Source organism: Plodia interpunctella, chromosome 3 (assembly GCF_027563975.2).
Source record: "Plodia interpunctella isolate USDA-ARS_2022_Savannah chromosome 3, ilPloInte3.2, whole genome shotgun sequence".
Lineage (NCBI taxonomy): Eukaryota > Metazoa > Arthropoda > Insecta > Lepidoptera > Pyralidae > Plodia > Plodia interpunctella.
In genome coordinates, this window is record NC_071296.1 from 6,436,401 (window position 1) to 6,458,151 (window position 21,751).

At 34.2% G+C, this 21,751-nt stretch overlaps 1 protein-coding gene across 6 annotated transcripts in view; it reads left to right on the forward strand.

Annotated features, from left to right (window-relative positions):
* The window catches only part of Rbfox1 (RNA-binding Fox protein 1), a 41,462-nt gene continuing 19,711 nt past the window's right edge, over positions 1-21,751 (forward strand). For 2 of the 6 annotated variants that reach the window (XM_053767233.2, XM_053767242.1), the window contains exons 1-2: positions 5-339; positions 11,479-11,523. In XM_053767233.2, the coding sequence (XP_053623208.1) occupies positions 328-339; positions 11,479-11,523 (57 nt within the window). In that variant the 5' untranslated portion in view covers positions 5-327. Of the gene's footprint in view, positions 340-11,478; positions 11,524-21,751 lie in introns of all 6 variants that reach the window. The other 4 variants (XM_053767260.2, XM_053767224.2, XM_053767216.2 and 1 more) reach the window with 4 other exon arrangements.

Sequence of the window (21,751 nt, forward strand, 5' to 3'; positions counted from 1 at the left end):
CCACGCGTGCCCGTTCGTCCGTTGTCGTTCGTTGTTGGCTTGCTTGCATTGCAATTCACTCACAACGACATCAACCGAGTCAGTGCTACAGCGCGTTTGTCCGCGCTTTAACTACATAACCTAAAAAGTTTAACAATCTGGTTATTTTTAGTATCAATAATTGATTCTTTTTCCTAAATACTCATGATTACCTCGAATTTATAAACTAGTGTTGTGAAATATAACGCCCAATCGTGGGCGTGCGTGTAGTGTATTTTTGTGCAACACAAAGTAAATACAAACGGCAAGCTGTGGGGATCAGGGGCCTTTTTTTTGCCGCCGCAGGGGATGTATTATCCTGTGAGTATTTGTGCATTGTTATACCTACCAATATCCTCGTAAAACTGGAAATCATTTAAGATACGGACATGACATTGATAGAGATAAACCTTGTCATTAGAAGCTAGACTCAAATCTCAAAATGTATGATGTTATGTGGCGCACAGCATTACTATGATACAATACAACGCTTGGTTACTTAGTTAAACACATCGTACCTACCTACGTAGATGATTAATACTTGAAAATGTTGGAAATATCAAATACCTACCTATAACCTACCTACACAGAGGCGGCAAATCAAAAAATCTGACATGTTGGGTGACATTGCCCATTGTTCATGATTATTCTGGGTACCTAGATCGCTTCAGGGTAACTATCTAACTTTATTAGTGTATTTACCTTTAAATAATTAAAACCCTATGTTAGGTAGGTACACATAGGGTTTTGATTAATATTTACCAGGAGCAGCAGATCCTAAATTGCATGTTATTAAATTCACTATTGTTTGACATTGTGAAACTTTAATATTACAATGACCATATACTCAAGACAGGAGAGACAGGGATGAATAAAATAGTAAATAAATTTACAATATTATTTTTATGAACAATGAACAAAGGCCCTCATGAGTTTGACCATTATTATATAAGTTTAGATTCACTGTAGGTACCTTTTCAAAGGTAAGACTAACTGAGACTTTGAAGTTAATGTGTTTGACATGTATTATAGTGAACCAAATGTTTTTTTGACTTACTTTTATTAGCCCATTAGTAGGTATAGAGGTTTCTTCAGAACATTATTAGAAAATAAATAGGGAAATTTTCTTTATTTGTGTTTCTTACTACTCGAAATCCGCTGCAAATTGTAATTTGGAAATTTTGTCTAATTATCCCCTTCTCTTATCTGGAAATTTATATTTAACTTACTAAGAATAATTTTGCTCAATCCTTTGTAAATTTAAAGTGGTACATACAGTTCCTGCGGGGTTTTTATCTTAAAACCTTGTTTTTATTTGTACAATACATTTTTGATTTTTAAATTTAATTGATTACCTACTTAAGTAGGTACTTATTGGGTTTTTGATTATGAATGTTGCACTAATTGTCAAAATTTTATCAAAATAATCTAAGGGGATTTCTGATGCTAACTGTCCATAAATCCCACCATTGGATTTATGCAAATCTATCTCCATATTTGAATAAAAATTCCCTTCACAGGAGATCATCTAATGGGATTTTTTGCATTATTAGACATATTATTATTTTAATTGACAATAGTTATTCATGTAATTGATTATTTTAAATATAGTAACTATTTTGGTAGATGTAGAGCCTATGTTCATGGAAAGAAATTGCAATATTTTTGTGCTAAATTGTTGTTTATACGCTAGCCAGAGTATCCAGACTATAGGTAGTCGGCAGTGTAAAAAATGTAATAAAGTCAGTTCAGTCAGCCCCTTCGCGTTTGTGCCGTGTTTTCGCCGGGGGAGATCTCGGGAACCCGTTCGTGGCTCAAGGCAAACGTGCGTCGGCCAGAGATGGTAATAAGGACAAATTATTCGCATACCGCCCTTTGTTCGCTTTTAGAGTTCATGGATATTCACAACCTTGGGTTTGACTACCTGCTCGTGTAAACTACATTCAGGTAAATTGCAAACCCTTTTGAGAAGCGCCAATTTTAGACCAATTATTACGAGATCATGGTATTTTTAAATTATTTGATTAAGAAAAACAATGAGAAAACATAATCCCACCAAAAACACTTTCATGTAAAAATGTTGCCAAGACGAATCTAGTTTGCTTTACAAACACTACACTTTTCAAAATGTATGAAAAAGTGGTCTCATCTCATGTAGAGCCAAGATTCTTGATATATGCGCCCTAACTTTACCAGACCTAACTTCACATACTCTACATTCTAGTTAAAACGTGTAGCTTGGCCGTTTCTTTACTGTAGAAATAATATAACTATTTCATTAAGAAAAACTATGAGAAAACATAATAATTTGTGAATTAGGTACAATCATATCGAATTGTCAATGCCCGTAAATTAGAAAACATAAAGTTCCTCACATTTTAATAATTAACAGAGAGCTGTTGTTCCTAAAACTTGATCATGAGGTAAGTTTAAGTGGCAAAGTTAAAGTGGCATTAATGCTGGTAAGTTAAAGTGGCATTAATGCTAGTAAGTACTTCCTACCTTCCTCATTGTGGAGCATAGCGATATAATGACAGAGCCCCATTGAATTATGTTGCGTTATCATGACACTCGTGTTAATAACCGATTGTGATTGCGACGCATTCGAGTAGTCTTCGATTACAGACGAGAACAGAGTTTGACCGCATTGACACCGACCACTACAACTCTTATCTTTCAGACTTTCTCGATCCTACTCCTATTACTTAGTTAGTATGTAATTACGCGTCTCATCTGCCTCTATGGGCTATTCTAAAATCTTTAATCTTAACCACCTACTATGTCCCGACAACTCAACTCAGCTTATCAAAATAATATTCGGAGTAGGAATAGGCAGGGGGCACACGTGTCGCGTAGGTAAGGTAGTGGGCGCCACTAACTAGTTACAATATCGCACCAAAATAACCTTGATTTACGATGCTAAGAATCAAGGGTGTCGATACACGCACAGCACCAGTAAGTATGACCAAAAAGCTGGATGGAAGTAGTTACGATATCTTTAAGTTGCATTTTTTTTTAATATAAGTACATACATACGACACCAAGATTACCAATAAAAAGACCGACCTCTATTCCAATTGACAATTTTATATTGCAACAATAGATTCGGCTAGAATATAACGTAAAATAGAATATTTTTCGTTTTAGAATGTCACACAAAATATATGTTAAAGTGGCAAATAATTAACTTGAAGTTAAATCTGTTTAAACTACAAGATTTACATTGACATTTTTATATGATGTTTAAACTTCAAAAATCATACAAAAAACATTCTTTAATAAATTTCTCGAATTTCTCACTACTTCTACCTAGTTTAGGTCTGCAGATTTATTCTTAAACAAAACGAAAAGGTCAAACTTGTTTTCATTAGAATAATAAATGATATAATATTTTTTCGTCGCGGTATAAAATTCGCCTGTTGGGTCGGACTAGAGTACGCTAATAGCGAGTTCCATTGTACAATTTGCACAAGCTTTGAGAAATTTCAAATTAATTTAATGTTGTTCGCCATAATAGGTCGGTCAGAGATGGCAAAGCTAGTATAGTATACCTAACTAGCTTTGCCATCTCTGACCTGTTAATGACTTACTTATTTATATATTTCGGAGACAGATAAACGGAAAATTCATTTTTCTTTCTTTTATTAACTCGAAGTCTGTGTTTGTGGTGGGTATAGGTCAATGAATAAGGGAATTGGAAGGAGATTAATAATAAAATTGAAAATAATGATAGATTATATATTTTGTTTATAACAAAATGTCCATAGTCTCAGAAATGTGTATAGTATATGAAAACGAAAATCCTAAATTGTCAGGATATAATGTATGTGTAATGGAATAACGTTGTTGTTTTCCCATAATGGAAGATATTTGAAATAGCCGACCTCCGTGCCGTACCATCAACCCCGTAGTAGGTACTATCAACCTCGTAATGTTCTGCTATCCCGTGAGAACAGCATTGTCTGTAGAGACGGCAAATATGTTTCCGTAGCTGTTTCGTCTGTGATTTTTGCCTTAGAAAAATGTATTTTATTCTTAGTACCTATATCGGATTATTGAAAATTAATCAGATTTCTTTTAACATTCATGTGACAAACCATCCATTAGTCCTAATGCCTTCTCCTTTGCTATTATTTATATTAGTTTATTTATTATCCAAGTAATCAATACATATAATAAAACAGTAGATAAAATAATTATGTACATTGAGTTTATTTAAATAAAAATAAAATTAAGCGATATAGTCATAGTAATAGAATAAGAATTTAATAAAAAAAATATGTACATGTATGTCTGTCTGTTTGTACACGCTAATCTCCGGAACCACTAGACGGATTCAAATGAAACTTTATTGTTATATAGCTATTAAGCAACTGGGCAACATATAGGGTATAAATGAGTTTGAATATACTGGAACACCTGATGGAGAACCATGATGGCCCAGCTAAATTATAGGAAATACAGGAATGATGCCTTAACAAAAGTTGTTCAGCCTTGTGAGCATTTTCTGCTGAGGTATAAAAATCGAAGATCACCTGATGTAGACTCATGATGGTCCAGCTAAACTATAGAAAATATAGAAATGATACCCTAACTAAAATTGTTCAGTCTGATGAGCATTTCCTTTCGAAGTATAAAAATCGAAGATCTGGAACACCTGATGAAGAGTCATAATAGTCCAGCTAAACTATATGAGATATAGAAATTACGCGTTAACAAACGTTTTTCAGTCTGATGAGCATCTTCTGTATAGGTATCGTTACGCTTTGTTTGTACAGTTAAATTTATTTCCATAACATTGTGTTTACAATTATTTAAAACATCGAAAATCATCTGATATAGAATTCATAAAGATAAGCTAAACTGTCATACCTTGTCTAATTGTCATACCTTGGCGCCCGAATGAAAGTCCCCAAATATACTTGTAGTATTTTTTTAATCTTTACTAATTTTGACTCCTTACCAAAAATTTTGCTAGTGTTTATTTCGCAGTCGAATAATATGTAATCACGTTATCTTGACCTATGACAATATAAATATTTGGCCTTGACTTTTACCTTTACTGGACAAGTTCTCAAAATTTTAGTATGTACCTAGTTTTTTGCTAATATATACTTTTTATTTTATTGATGTAAGAATGTGTTTTATGTTCCAAACCAGAAATTTTATAATTTATATTTTGGAGAGCCAATAAGTTTTTTAAATATAAAATTTTAGCTAGTATAAGCTTTACTAAACCTCTAAGAATATCTTTTATAGCTGTGATGGATTAAATAAGAAAATACTTATTCAGGAAAAGTACATGTACCTATTTCGTCCAGATACTTGAAACATATTATCGAATTTACATGGAAAAATTAACATGAAAACACGTAATTACAAGAGAAACGTTCGTTGTTCGTGCAATCTACCAGACAAACAATGAATACATTGGATACGCATCACGGATCATAAGTAAATCATACATTCTTCCACAACTTTGTGATCTGTTCAATAGTGTTATGGAAAACACTACACACCCAATACTAAATAGCCAGCCAACATCGATGATCGCCAGCTAGGAATACCTAACACCTGAAAATTTTAAGTCCGGATTACTGATTTAAATATCGTAATATATTTTTACTTCTTCTCGCAAATAGAATAGCTCGCTTGTTAATTCAATTAATGTTTTGCTGTATTATTCCTCATATTTGTGGGTGATTCTTAATTTCTTGTGGTTTCGGTTAGCACTTTTTGTTATTTATTTTAAAGCTAGGTCTCGACTTAGGTTAACATATACGGTACCTATAATAGTACCTTAGAAAATCACTGAGTATTCATTATCTTGTATTATTTATGTGTTATGCGTAATGCTTTGCGGATATTGTGGACGTTTGGTACGAATTAATAATTTCGGTGTCAAAAATAAATATTATAGGTAGGTAGGTATAGCCCGCCCAGAAAATGACCACTACATATGCTCCCGTGTAGGTCGTATGACGCGAATAAGGGTACATAACCTTGACCTTCTGAATAAATAAATAACAATAATTTATTTCAGGCACAAATCCATATTTACAATTACCTCCAAACTTCAATTCGAAGATGGCACCCCATGATGATGATAGGCAACAATAGCATTCGCAAGGAAGGTTCATTTCCGACATGTCCGGTTATAAATCGCATCCGAATCGTCAAAATCTCAAGGTTATTTTTTGCGTTGTCTTCGGGCTTCACGGCATTACAGTCCCTAATGCAACCGGGAACAAGCCAAGATAGAGAGAGGGAGTACCTAAGGTTTTTTCGTTCGTTTATAGGTATCTTCTATATATATCTTCTAAGTAATGGAATATCCAATATTCCATTACTTAGAAGAATATGCTGTAAAATACTGTACATATCGTTTACGATATAATAAAATTGCGAATTCAGTGTAACATTGATACGGCGCTGAGCAGTGTGCTCGTCAAACAAAGTGTCACAAAATTGTGTTTGGACAAATTGGCGATAATCCAATAACAGTAGCAGATAGCAAGCGAAAATGCCGGGTTTTGGGGGCTGTCGGCGACTTGAGCACTATAACGATGTTTCCCTAGCTGTCCATTAAGAATACCATGTAGGTATTCTAAATGTCTTTGATGCTGAGTTAAATAGATTCTGTTTTCATATTACAAGCGCAAGAAAGCTTAGTAAACACCAAAAATATTTTTATAGCCCTTAAATTAAAGAGACCGGCTGCTTTTCTTTACACCTATTCTATTATGAACTCAAATAGATTATAGTTATCTGTTTATTCTTAAAGACGTTGTTTATGCTTCTTATTTGAATCCAGTATTCTTTATTATAATGCGCTAGTACCTATGTATTGCGTAGTATAGCTAGTTGTCGTAAGATAAAGGGGTCAGAGTTATCAGTCTACCAGACTGACACTCACTGCTTCACCCATTTTGTTTCCTTTTCGACTTTGTCTCAAGTCTTTTTATTCAGTTAAGTTAATGAGAATACCCATAAATTACAAAAAATACAATTGCAAGCGAAAATTAAGTAAATGTTTAAATAAATATTAAATATGCAATAATAGCCGTTGAAATTTACCAACTGATCAATTAAAAAAGTTAGGCTCGTTCAATGTTTGAGATATACCCTTTGGGAAGTGTTCAATAGCGTTTGAGATCCCATCCTGAATTTAATTGGTTGTGTCAGACTTGAATGAATCAATGTTGTTTACCAGCAATAACCGGTTAGTTGGATTAATTTCTCCCCTAATTCCACTTTGGTCCACAGGCGCTGGCCTTCATTGCAGAGGAATGAAAGCACAAGTAGGATCACTATCTTATATTCCCTTATAGCTTTCTACTAAAATATGTATGTCTACTATTACACACATATTTTCAGCAGTTAGCATAGTTTCTTATGTTGAATAGTATTATCGTGTATCATTCAAATCACGTCGTAATAATGGTGATTAATTAAATTCGGCGAGGCCATAAGAGGCTCGAGGCCATTCTATCTGTGTTGTTGTTGTGAACCGGTGCATGCGAGCTTTGATTGCATCCTCAAAGTCAAGCACCGCTTGCCGCATATTCGCCTCGCCCCTCTTCCGGCTGCTCTGCAGAAAATATTGGCTTAATTTTAAAGGGGTTTTCAATGTTCCTGTAATAATAGCATTATTTCCCTAAACACGTCACAATCACGTTGCGTAGTGTCTGCCACATTTCAGTCAGAAATTAAAATATTTAATAGGATCTATAAAATGTAGAACCTAAGCTATTTATTTTATTTAGTATTGTTGTCCGCTAATGAGTTCATCGAGACCGGCTATTAACTATCGCAGGCAGTTAACATAGGTATTTGTTTGTCTTCGACTGGCGTTTACGTTATTATCTAATGTTCACATGAACTTTTGATAACACCTAATAGCTCTCCTTTGTTATTTTGTTTTAATTATAAATGAGAATTATATTTAAATCTAAAATATAGAAAGAAATAGATTCATGGAGGGAAATAGGTGGCAAAGCAAGACATAGGTACATGTATAAAAAAATCATAAAACGTATGTTATTTTTTTTATATCATGACTATTTTTAATCTACTAGCTTCTGATGCAGAATCACAGCTATATGATATGTACTAATATTATATGTACTTTATTTAATTAATATAAACATCGGTGTTTGAAGGTAAACCGGTAAACGATGTACCTTAATGATGGAATTCTTATAGCTGGGGCGTGCCAGCTGCGTATTCATACAATATAATGACTTGTTCTGTGACTTGTGCGTCTTTGCCTTTATCATTCTGGTTGTTCTGTAACTATGCACCCGATGACATCTCATCCGATTCAATACTTTTTTCGTTACTCGTCGGATTTATGTGCCTCATTCGACGACAATAATCTCATTTGAAATTCTTTATATTTTAATTAGATACGACGATGAAGGTCGCTAGCACTAATTCATCAAAATATATAATAAAACAGTAGAAAAAAATCCTGTACATTGAATATATTTACATAAAAACAGAGTCATAGTAACAGAGAAAGAACGAAAAAAAAACTCTGTAACTATAGAAAATATAGAAATTACGCCTTAACAAAAGTTCTTCAGCTTGAGGAGCTTTTTCTGTTGAGATATAAAAATCGAAGATCTGGAACACCTGATGTAGACCCATGATGGTACGGCTAAACTATAGGAAATATAGAAATGACGCCCAAATCAACGTTGTTCAGTCTGATGAGCATTTTCTGTAGAGGTATAAACATCGAAGATCTAGAACACCTGATGCATACCCATGATGGTCCAGATAAACTATAGGAAATATAGAAATGACGCCTTAATAAAAGTTGTTCAGCCTGATGAGCATTTCTTGTTGATGTATAAAAATTGAAGATCTGGAACACCTGAAGAAGAGTAAATGGTCCAGCTAAACTATAGGAAATATATATTTCAGTCGTATGAGCATTTCTGTATAGGTATCGTTACGTTTTGTCTGTACAGTTAAATTTCTCTAATAATTTTGACTCCTTACCAAAAATTGCTCAGCCACGCGAACGAAGTCGCGGGCATCCGGTAGTTATTAATAAATTGTTTCATAAATATAGATCCTTATGTGTACTCGTACCGCTCCTCAAAGCGTCGTTTAATGTAACATTATTTATTGAAAGGATTTCCAATATTCGTTTATCAATATGGAAATAGGCATGAGTACATTGTATACCTACTTTCTTATTGGACTCGTGCTTCATACATGCCTGAAAAATGATAAATTAAATCGGTTCAATCCATTTACATGATAATTACGTTTACCAAGCTTTAGCTTTGCTTTTGATTTTTTATGATTCCGGAACTCTTATAGGATTAGGTACCTATCTCGTTGTCCGGCTGTCTGTCTGTTTGTCAAGACTTTTTTTCTCAGTAAGTCGTAGAAATAGGTATGAAGCTCGAATTTATTGTCTTACAGCACTTATTATTAAATGTATAAATCTGAACACCGTAAAAATTTAGTGAATTTATTATTTATTTATTACAATAATAAAAACGTCTGCTAATAGTATGTACACGATAAACTTATTAAACATATTCAGTTTTTCTTAGCACTGGTATTCTACATATTTTATAATACTAACTAGCTTTTGCCCGCGACTTGGAACCTATTTATGCCAAATTTCAGCTTTCTACGCCCAGTAGTTTCGGCTGTACCTACGTTGTCTGTCAGTCAGTCAGTCACTCAGTAACGGAAGAGTTTTATGTGAAATTGAGCAACACAATCAAAAGAACAAAATATAAGTTCATTTGTTTAGCGAAAGGCATTTACCGGTTTTTCAACTAAACTTTACCATAGTGTTACTTGCTATGATGGAGTTGCGCATAGTTCCGGCTGTAGATACTTTTGGTTGGTATTATTGGCTCCTATTCAGTTCGATGTAAATGTTTTCCAATTCAGGTGAATAGGGCAAGTTATCCCGCGACCGGGCAGCACATGAAAAATGTTTGGCACCATGCCAGTCGACGATGCTCGCTCGCGGCCGCCGCCACCGGCGCTGCCGCTGCGTTGCTCCCTCTATACAAAATAACAAGAGTATGGAAATAGCTTGTTAAGTGGAAAATAAATCACACCACGGAAAACCTATGGCCTTTTAAACTATGATATTTCTTCAATCGTGTCCAATAATTTACACTAAAGTAATCGGCTTCACTTCGCACAGATTTCATTAACACTTTCGCAGACGGACGACTGCTATAGCAGTCGTAACAATTAAACTTATTTTACATCACTCATATTCGGTAAGTAGGTCCGTATTACCCCCAAGTGGGGCTTGACTAATTAGCGCTCTAGGGATTACCCTACATTATTAAATGTAGCTAGAAAAGCCCCAGTAGTAATTAAAAAAAAAAACTTCACTCTTTCAAAAAGTTCGCGTACATCAAACCATCATACTGGCAATAGACATCATGCATTCAACCCAATGACCAAAGGTGGCTTCGCTATTCAGCCTTGTCTTCGTATAAATATTTTTTTTTTATAATTAGGTTTTTTCTACTTACCTCACAATCGAGATGTAAAGCAGAGTAGTTAGCTCGGGTGTAGCAGAAACAATATGAATAAATACTAAATAAAAAAAAACAAAACTAAACAATATTTAAAGTAAAATTTTCTATGCCCACCTTTTTTCATTAAAAAGAACCAAATAAGGAATTTTTAATTAATTTTTTTAAGAACGAATTTGAGCTTCGCCGTTTGATATAATATTTATACGAAGACAAGGCTGAATAGCGAAGCCACCTTTGGTCATTGGGTTGAATGCATGATGTCTATTGCCAGTATGATGGTTTGATGTACGCGAACTTTTTGAAAGAGTGAAGTTTTTTTTTTAAATTACTACTAGGGCTTTTCTAGCTACATTATTACCCTAGAATATACAGTTATAATATACTTTCCTTGTGTAGAGAACAGAAAGGACTACAACTTACCAATGAATGAATGAATACAATAACCGAGCTAGCTCTCTTCTGTTTTCCTATGTTTTTATCCGTACCGCATTTCGCCTGTCCATCGAGATTCCGCCGATATCGTAGTGCAATTCCCAACGATATCATCATTTATATCTTGCCGTCCAATAAGCAACGTTGTTCAAAAATTGACGCATGAGATACATGCTCCTATGATTCCGTAAGCTGAACATTCTTTTTTTAAATACTTACGTAAAGTTCGTTTTGGGAATCACCAGGCGAATTATGGAGCGACGTGGAAATGTTAAAAAATCTGTAGACAAGCGGAAGTAAGATTGATTCTCAATAAAAGCTTATAATTAATTAGATGTCCAAAATATAATGAAAGATGTAATAAAATAGGTTTTCCTTGCAGTGGGGCAAAAATAAGCACTCCTTTTATGATCGTCGTTACTACTATAAATAATTACGACTGAAAACATTTCCGTTTTTAAAGAAGTTGTATTGAATGTAGGTTTGTTAATTTCAGGTGAGTAACGGCAATGTCATCGATACAGGAACACCTACCCTACTGGTATTTACAATTTATTACTTAGCACTTATAATTAGCATGTGAATGTAACAGTTTAGCATGTACATATTTAGATCTTCATTTTATCATATGATACTGTCGTTGGAAACTTCAACCGAAGTCATGACTTACGTATTTTTTGCTGTTATGAAAATTTTCTGTATACCCGCATTCTCTATTGTTGTTTTTGCGATGTTAATCGAAAGGACATCATATTTAATTAGATTCATTTGCAGTACATACTTTGTTAAACTCTACTTGAGTACCTATCATATATTTATAGGTATAGAAAAGGCATGAAATATTCATTATAAATGGACAGTTTTTACTACGCTCATTACAAGTTACTAACTTGCCACGTTGTTCGTTTTTCATATCAACATCAATTAATCGGGCCTGCTAGTTTAGTCTCATCAAACACTGTCTAATGAATAAATTGTTTTCATCTCAGCATGGCATTGATGTAGACAAGAACTGGCACGTGACTAGTGGAATGCTTTGATCTACTAGAAAACTAGGTTGTAGGTACCTAATTGTAGTCTATGTTAGTATTTTTTAAAATGGTACCCATACGTTCGGAGATTTTAAACACTAATTTTCTTGTTCGTAAAATAGTTAAAGCTTACTTTATAATGAAAAATATGTTTTGTGACTATCGCGCTTTACGATTACTGACAGAACGAAAAAAACATATTTTAGCTTATAGTATGCTTTAACTTTTTTACGAATAAGAGAGTAAATATATTATAATATGTAATTTTATAATAATACATCTATACTATTATAATAAAGAGGTAAGCCTTTGTAGGCTTTATTTCATCTCAAAAATCCCACGGGAGCGAAGCCCCGGGTAACATCTAGTGTATTACATAATATACATAAAGAGGTATTTTTGGTAATAACAAGTTCGGTGTAGGAAACTTGTACATACGTTTATTTAACGTGTTTTTAATCTAATCAATACGGTAGGTAGCTATTGTATTGCATTCGTTATTTGCCGATCGACTGTCCAAAGAGTACTACTTGATCAACCATTCGATTCATCGAGTTCACTGTCACGTGACTTGACATTCGCATTGGAATTTAAGAAATTTATGGGATTTGACATCTACTTACTTAATTTACTTTAATAAATTTGATAATAACGAAATTTAATGTTTTATCACAGTGGCAGGCTTTTGGTACTATTTCTTTACGACAATCATAGTCTGTGCCATGGCATTGCCGCCGCCTCACTTGTGCGTGCTCCGTGTACAAATACATCATATTTATTAGTGAATATTTCTTGCCGAGATTTGAACTCTAAGAAGTAGACGTGAAGATTTATTAGATGGCATTACATGGCACGTCTTCCAGCGATGCCTCACGCATGAGCTCGTTGCATATAGGTACGGTACGCTGCATATTTAATCTTTTGCGTAACTAAATAACATTCGTGTTCAGTTCACATTTAAAACCAACGTAATATAATAAATGACTAAGCTGTTGATTCAAGTACGAATTCTGATTGTGTAATGATCTCGATCGTATTACTATCGAGTCTGGTCTGGCTGGTATGATCTTTAGTTGCATGGGTTCCTACTTCCTATTAATATTATGTATATTATAATGTACAAATTATTCATACTATACCAACATTTACTGAGCTATCTACGGAACTATCAGAATTGAAAAATATATCTTCAAGAGGGTTTGTTTATTTAGGAATTATAAAATCAGTGATAAGATTGCTTGTTACTTGCCTTATAATCGATCTGATGGTCATATATAGCAAGATCGAAACAGAAAATTATAATGCATCAGGATTTGAAATGGGTCGTGTCCCATACAACCTCTGGTAGTGCCAGCTTTCGCATATTCTACGTGTGCTGAATACCTCTTACCGTATTTCTTATACCGTACCTACACAAGTTTAGTAGTATTGGGAAATTTCTAAAAGGATTTTGGTTTCCCATATGAATGAAAAATATGGAATGAAATTACTTGCTGTTCTTCTTCGGGATACAGACGTGGGACTGTAACGAACATCGCATTCATATTTTTGTTAACTAGACTTCGTAATAGGGAAGATAACAAGGCCAGAAATTAATAAAAAAATATGTATGCTCTAGATATAAAATAGATATATGTATAAGATCGTTGTGATTTATAGACTGTAACAAAACCGCTGGATTATTATACTAAAGTTTAGTTGAATAAAAATCATAAAAAATAACGTTTAAAAATTTTATTAAAAAGTCATTACCATAAACGCAATATATAGCTTTTTTCTCTAAGATATTACTCAAGCGTGACGTCACGAGTATCATTTGTATTGAGCGTTTGGACGAGTCCAAAAATTTGTGATTTTATTTTTGTCATATCTTTAAAAGTATTGTCATTATTATAGTATTTTTTTCACTGGTGTTTCTAATATAAGGGCCTTCCAATAGTCACTGAAATACTTCGAATGGTCATATCTACTCTATTTCCGACTTATTAGAGAAAAAATATTAGGATATATAGATGAGATTTTACAGGCATCAATTTAATAAAAATACGTTATTATCAATTTAAAATGTCAATGATTAATTAACTTACGAATCAATTTCACATCTAAATCGTGTCACCTTTGAAAGTTGTCGTGCATCGAAGCACCATTAAGGCCTCAGCTGGACCAGTGCCAGAGTTCGGATATTATTATCACGCCGACAACGTTGGAGTTAATCAAGCTCAAATAAGATCAATATTTCCCGTAGGTGATGGTTTCAGGGTCGTATGTTGCCGCACCCGACGCCTGCAATCAGGTTTACTGGTTGGGACGCACTCAAAAAATTTTTATCAACCGTTTCGAAGAATTAAACCTTGACAGGACTTTTCACGTCGAATCTTGTCAATATGATAGATAATTGACTGCGCGAGCGAGCGATGTCTACAAATCAACTTGGGGCAAAAATACATTTTTTGTATGTTTGTAACGCGATAACTTTCAAACAGTTGGTCTGATTTTGTTGAAATTTAAAAGGTATGTAACAAAAGCGGTTAAGCCATTTTTAAAATATTCTCAATTTTGTAAAAACTCGTTAAAAATATAGTGTTCTAAACCTCGGTCTAAGTTCGCGGCCAACAACTAATTTTTTAAATGCGAAAGTATATTTGTTTGTTACCTCTTCACGCATTATCTACTGAACCGATTGTTATGAAATTTGGTACACGGATAGAAAATAACCTGGAATATGAATGGCAATAAACGTTTTGAATAGAATAACACATTATTTTATTCCGAAATTCCCACGGGAGTTAGTAGTATATACAAATTCTTATAAGAATCTAATAAATTTGGTATCTTTCATTACAAGTAAGTAAGCTGTAGTTAGATGAGAAAGCCCATTATAGCCATACCACTGACTGGTGTTGTAAACCGGTCCTGTGGCTTGAGTATTTCCTAGAATTGCCGGAACTTCGCACTGACACCGACTCTATACTAGTTGTTCGCTGTGAACTTAGACCTCGCCAACACAATTAATTTTTATAGGTTTTTACAAAATTGTGAATATTTCAAAAACGACTTAATCGATTTGGATGCCCCACGAACTTAAAAATTCTATTGACAGATCCTTTTAAATTTCATCAAAATCAGACCAACGGTTCGAAAGTTATCACGTTACAAACATATACATATAAATACAAAAATGTATTTTTGCCCTAAGTTACCTAGCTCGCTCGGTCAATTATGGGTACCGAGTAGAAAAAAATCCTTGCTATAAAAAGTACACACACACAACTTATATACTTAGCAGTCTTAATAAGTTGCTGTAAATCTTTCGTTATTTTATTTTTGCTTTGCTTATCATCAAAAATTTTTGGTGTAATTAGCTTTGTTTTTAAATAAATGAAAAGTACATATATTAAAGGTGTTTTTTAAACGATCAGTAAAGTATTCGTATTTTAACCAGCAAAAATATATATTTATTTGGTTAGCTAAAATATCGCTAAAATATAATTGGGCAGTAACTTATGGTCAGCAAATATATCTCAATTGTATTTTACATTATTTCGAAGAGCAAAAATAATATTTAGGCAGTAAGATTTGGTCAGCAAGAAATGGCTAACAATATAATTATTTAGGAAGCAAGAAATGGCCAGCATAATAAATATTTGGGCAGCAAGATTTGCTTAGAAATATTTGAGCAGCAACAATTGGTCACCGATTTTTGGCCAGCAATATTTGGTCAAGTGATTGACTGATAATCTTTTTTGCTTACCAAATTTTAAGATGCAGCCAAATAATTAATCATCATATATTAATATCTTAAGATCTACCGTTTTTATTTAAATACTATCTGTGCCGCAACTTCGTTTGCATGCGGTTCGAAACAAGTATTTATTTTTCTACATGTCTAAACAATACCTTCAATAGAATAAAACAGAAGATTTTGAACTTATCTCTGACAGAAAGTAACCTGGTCTGATTAAAAAAATATTTATTTATTACTTATGATAGCCACATTGCCATCAATAAAAGTTTAGCTAAGGAAAGTTATTTTAATAAAAATATTATCACGCTTGTGAGCTTAAAATCATTTGTTGCAACACTTATTATTCCTTAAGTGCCCAACCTATTGCTCCACTTGCATTGCTATCATATCTGGAAATTCCTATGGGATCAGATCTCTGGGCGGGGCGGGGCGCAGGCCGTGTACATGATGGACCATCAGAAATAAAAAGAGTTAATTAACACGATCGGCGACCCGTGAAATAGGGTATATCGGAGCAGAGAGAGATATATATAGGTTTATTCATATTTTGTTGTTCTTAGAGAAATAATATTATAATTGGAATAAACTTTTGCTAAGGATGACTCCCAGATGGAGTCGAAACTTAGAGAGTTCCGAAATTCATATTTATCAAAGAATACTGAATATTGAACACGTGAAGTGCTTTTAAATTGAAGTAAATTGTCTGGAATTGATATTTGTTTTGTAACTCTTGAAGATTTAAATGATTCCAATGTCATTTGGCAAAAAGGGTCGAATTATCTCAATGTTCCGGTTAGTTAAGCTGCATATGTAGTATGTGTAAAAAATCCTCAATTTTGGAGTAGGTAAATAGAATTTCATTTTCTCCAAATGTTCTCGTAATGTTTCACGTTTATACCATTTTCCTTTTCCTCCGCAGTGTGATCAATGTATCCGCAGTTTGATTAATGTTTTTACACATCTGTTGCATTTTGTTTTTAGTAGATTATCGTTATTTAACATTTTTAATTAATAGCAGATATAAAATTAAGTTTGTCTGAAATTTCTTACTAGTTAATTTCAATGCGAACCACAACATCAGTTTCTGAGCCGTCTTGATCAAAGATTTCCGTGTGTCTATTTATATAAAGGGACATATCTATTGGTTTGTTTAATTTGTTTTATGGCCTATATGTGTGAAGCGGGATCACCCGGCAGCCGTCGATGTGATGAGCGCCGGAAGAGGGCTATTGCCGCTATTTATGAGCGTTCACTGAATGTTCAATGTGTCCATGGCTATTGTAAGGGGCCCAGTGTACACAAGAATGAACGACTCAACGATGACGACGCCCTCAGCTTGCCTTTGTTACTGAGATCTGCCTATATATTTGTCATTATGTTCTCTCACGGCTTGCAAATTATATCCCCAACCGAAGTGATACTCAAATGTTACACTATTTTGGCATGCATAGATAAAACAAAAAAATCATAAAAAATAAATGTAATAATTAAGAACGTATTAAGTAATTCCATACACATTGTAAAACAAAGTCCTCTACCGAGTCTGTCTGTCAGTATCTTGGCGATAAACTCAAAAACTACTTACCGTTTTCACCAATAGATAGTGTGATTCTTGAGGAAGGGTTAGGTATAATTCATTATGTTTTTAACCGAGCGAAGCCGCCGCTGCGGCCCCGCTGTCATTACCATCCGTCAATTTGCTTGAGGAAGGAATCATTTCCAAAACCACGCAAAATTTAATGGACCCATTGGTATGAAATTTGGTACACAGATAGAATATACCCTTTTATCACGAAATTCCAACGGGAGCGAAGCCCCGGGGTGCAGCATTCGTAAAATTTACATTACCATAGTACAGATTGATGATGTTAAAGTTAGACAGTAAAACTAATCCTTGTCTTTGTAAAATTTAAAAAATTGTAATGACGTATTTTTGAAAATAATAATGAGATGAAAAAATTCTGGAATCGAGCGGGAATTGAACCCGCGCCCCTGTCTATCCGGGACAGTGCTCTTGACCAGTGAGCTATCGGACCATGCCATTTCGGCTGAAATAAATCTGATTTACTGAACTGGCATAGTCTCGATCGAATCGATAATTTTTCATCTCATTAATATTTTCAAAAATAAGTTAAAAATCATGTATGACATTTATAACAAATCCATTTAAATTGTAATGACAGCGCGGTCGCTTCGTTCGAAACGCTCTGAGAACCATTAAATTGACATTTGGTATTGTGTACGTTATAACATAATTCAACAGAAACAAAGTTGATATTTTCATCAATAACTATCATACCCCGTGATCAACCATTAGTTGCAATATAAAAACAATAGCTGGTATATATCCATTTGCAATACATATACGAGTAGTTGGATCTCAATCGGCGCGCACCGCAAGGGTGCCGCTATGAGGCGGAGGCCGCGCGCCTCAGTAAGCACTGTAAATACTCCCCCAGTCACGTAGCGTACAGCAAACTGTTGAATATTAAAATATTATACTGAATTAAATTCACTTTGCTTAATAATAATAAATCCCTCTGAAACCGTAAAATATCTGCCTTATCTTTCACATAAACTAAGAAATGGACCATATATTTTGTTATTTTCTAATAGAATTAAAATATTTCTGTCTCCATGTGGAATAAACGAAGAAAATGTTATATTTTGTCAGAAAATTATTACTTCAATATTAATAAAGAAAAATCGTATCATAATCAAAAACCGAATTCAAGTACGCGTATACGTTTATTTACCTACATAGGTACTTGTCGTTAGATTACTGTGACGTGCCCGCTTGGCAGGATTATTATCGGATCTTTAACATGGGTTGGGTGGCTGTTTGTGTTTACAAGAGGCAGCATCTGTTCAGGGTGGGTGGCGAGGCGAGGAGGAGACGGGACTGACCTGGCTACCACGATTTTTCAGAGACCAAGATTCTGCTTGACCTATTAGGTCTTACGCACATATGTAGATACGTTCATTTCTTGTTAGATAATGTGCTGTCGAAAGAATTATTAAAGTTAATAGTAGCATGATTTCATTAAAGAAAATTGTAACCACAGACCATTTTGCATTACTTCGAGAGGAAAACTTCAAAGAACATTTCGCATATAATAATATCATAGATTTAAAAATCTGATTTATAAATACTATGTTATATTGTCTAAAGCTTGATACGATCAAATCTATAATACAGACTAAATATATAACAGTTTGATGAACCCATTGAACTCTTTCGCAAGTTGGCGGTCGTAAAATGTGCGTGGCACTAAAATAGCTAGCAAATATGCTGCTCACTTGGCTTTTGTCTGCACTCTGGACGGGAATACAGACATTATGAAGCTTTTATGCTTATTGAAACAAGTATCTGGTACTCGTATAATAGCCTAGAGGATAACATAAACGCTTTGTACACCTTAGCTTAGCACCTTACCTTACAGGTTTCACGTATAGGTACGGCATTGGGCTACTTTGAGCTTCTCCTAGTATGGGTTTTAGGTTGCTCGTTTCAGCCAGACAAATGTTTTTTTCATTATTACCTACTTATAGCTAACGTATAATACGTTAGATACTTTGGTGGACGTTGGGGTCAAGGGTATAAAATTATCTTATTTGTGTGGCAGATGGCCATTCCAGCTGGGTGACGCATGAATTCGGTAATCCGCCAGCAGCGTCCCTCCGCTCTGCACAATACCGCACCCGCACCGCACGCACTTACTCCTCGCCATCAATTACATTTCATTGAGCTTCATATTAACAACCTAATTGTAATGGTCGAACGAGACACAACTTGTTACTAGTTTGTCTTTTTCATAGATGGTCTTTATGAAATGTATTTATATCTCAAAGCATTTTTCATTAACTGTCGATTACCAAAGATTTTAAGTACCTATATTTTTCTATTGATCGGGTCGAAACGCATGATTATTTTACACAGTTTAGCAGTAGATAGACTGTTTATAGTACAATGAGTTAGTGTAAACTGTAAATCTTTGGCTCTGGTGTAAAAGAGACTAAGCAGAGTAGCGGTTAGTGCAAGACGAATCGCAGGCACAGCTCTATAAAAAGTATGTTTACGAGACCGCCGGATATGAGTATGACTGGCCTGTGGTGCGCCACATGGTAAATGGCCATTGTATTTATTAACTGTGCTATTCATAGAATATCAAATACTTTTACTTCTATTATGAGACGATATTGTTTCCTATGTAAAAATACGATATACCTAGGTTTACCTATCTTATAACGACAATACACACACGTCCTCATGAAAATAATAATTTTATTCTGAAATTCCCTCAACACGTCTCACATCGCAAATTCCCATACAATACCAAATAATCTGGTATTTGGAGGTTTACGTGTAAACAAAGGAAACATTAGTGATTAGTCTGAGACTCGCTGCGAGCGTGCTGTGTAAAGTTATCGGACCCCAGACACTTGGTATTTATTTCAATAAAGTTTTTGTCTCCATTTGTGACTGGAATATTAACACCTAGTTAGATGAATATTAACGCGTAGCCACATGCTCGTACTGTTAAACTTTGAGTCATGACAATTGTGTCGGTGTGATGCCATAAATAGCAACAAGACTTGGAGGGTGAAGAGTCGAGGCAGCTCGACATACAAGCATATGTAGGTATTCTAAATAAATTGTACCGACTTGTACAACTGTCGCGGTTGGACAATTAAAACTCCGGAGTGTTCTCAGTTCGCTGGCTGAGACGCCCGTCAACGCGGTACTCCATCTTATTGTGTCGTCTCGAGCACCTGGGTACAAAGATTCCATCAAAATAACATTATATTGAGTAAAATTTATATATAATCCTTTAGTTTTAGTTAGAACCTCTCTCATATTACAAAACAAAGTATAAGTGGGCTCATTGCCGTAATAATGTGGTAAATATCTTTATATTGCTTCTAAGATATTGCTCTTTTTATGATCTTTTAATATTTGGGAAGTTATTACATTTTCCCTAACGTACATCACGTTTATATCGCAATTTCATCGTCTATGATTTCGTTTATTAGACAAAAATATACTGGTATTGTTTTCTATAATATTTTATATGTTTTAAAATACTTCATTAAATTCTTATTCTTATTCTTTTTGTACGACACTGTGGTGTATTTTACTTGCTTTACTATTTAATAACTTTAGAAATTGATCCAGTAAACCATTTATTGAATTCTCTTTGATTCTCTGCAATTTCTTTTGTACGATAAATTTTAAATCGCAACAAGGTTTTGAACCCAAAGATAATTTACTAGGCGTCCTGTCGGTTTCATAACCTGAAAGGAAAGAAAAGCATTTTGGAGCAATGAGACCGGCAAAGTAGGGAAGGCCACCCACCTCGGTCCATGATTAATAATGTCCTCAACAATACCCTCCGCCCACCACTATTGACAAAATCGGTATTAGTATCGAGCCCGCCCGACCCTTCACTAGTCTCCTGACGATTCCTCTTTTTCAGGCTTGCCTATTGTAAACCAAATACAAAACGAGTAAAATTATGCTATTCAGCGAAAGTACCTTTTTCGTTTTGTAATAATTGTTTGAAAAATGGATGTGAATGAATATAGGGTCGTTTCTCACACCTACTGTTGAATATCTATACAATTCCCTTTATTGAAATAATCTTGCGCTTTATCATTTATCTTTGAGACTCGAGTCAAAATCATGCTTCCATTTTAGTTCCTGAACCGCGATGTCTTTTATCATACACTATTCAGTTTATTAAACATACTTTTTATGAATAAATTAATAAGTAAATAAAATAAAATAAATATGTAAGCCCAACAAAAACATTTTCATGTAAAAATGTTGCCAAGACGAGTCTAGTTTGCGTCACAAACTCTACCCTTTAGTCAAAATGTATGAAAATGTATACTAGCTACGATATTCAAACTTTGTATGTTTAATTAATGTACTCATGGTATTATATCTTGAAAATTTTGATTATCTGGCATTATCCAAACCAAAGTTACGA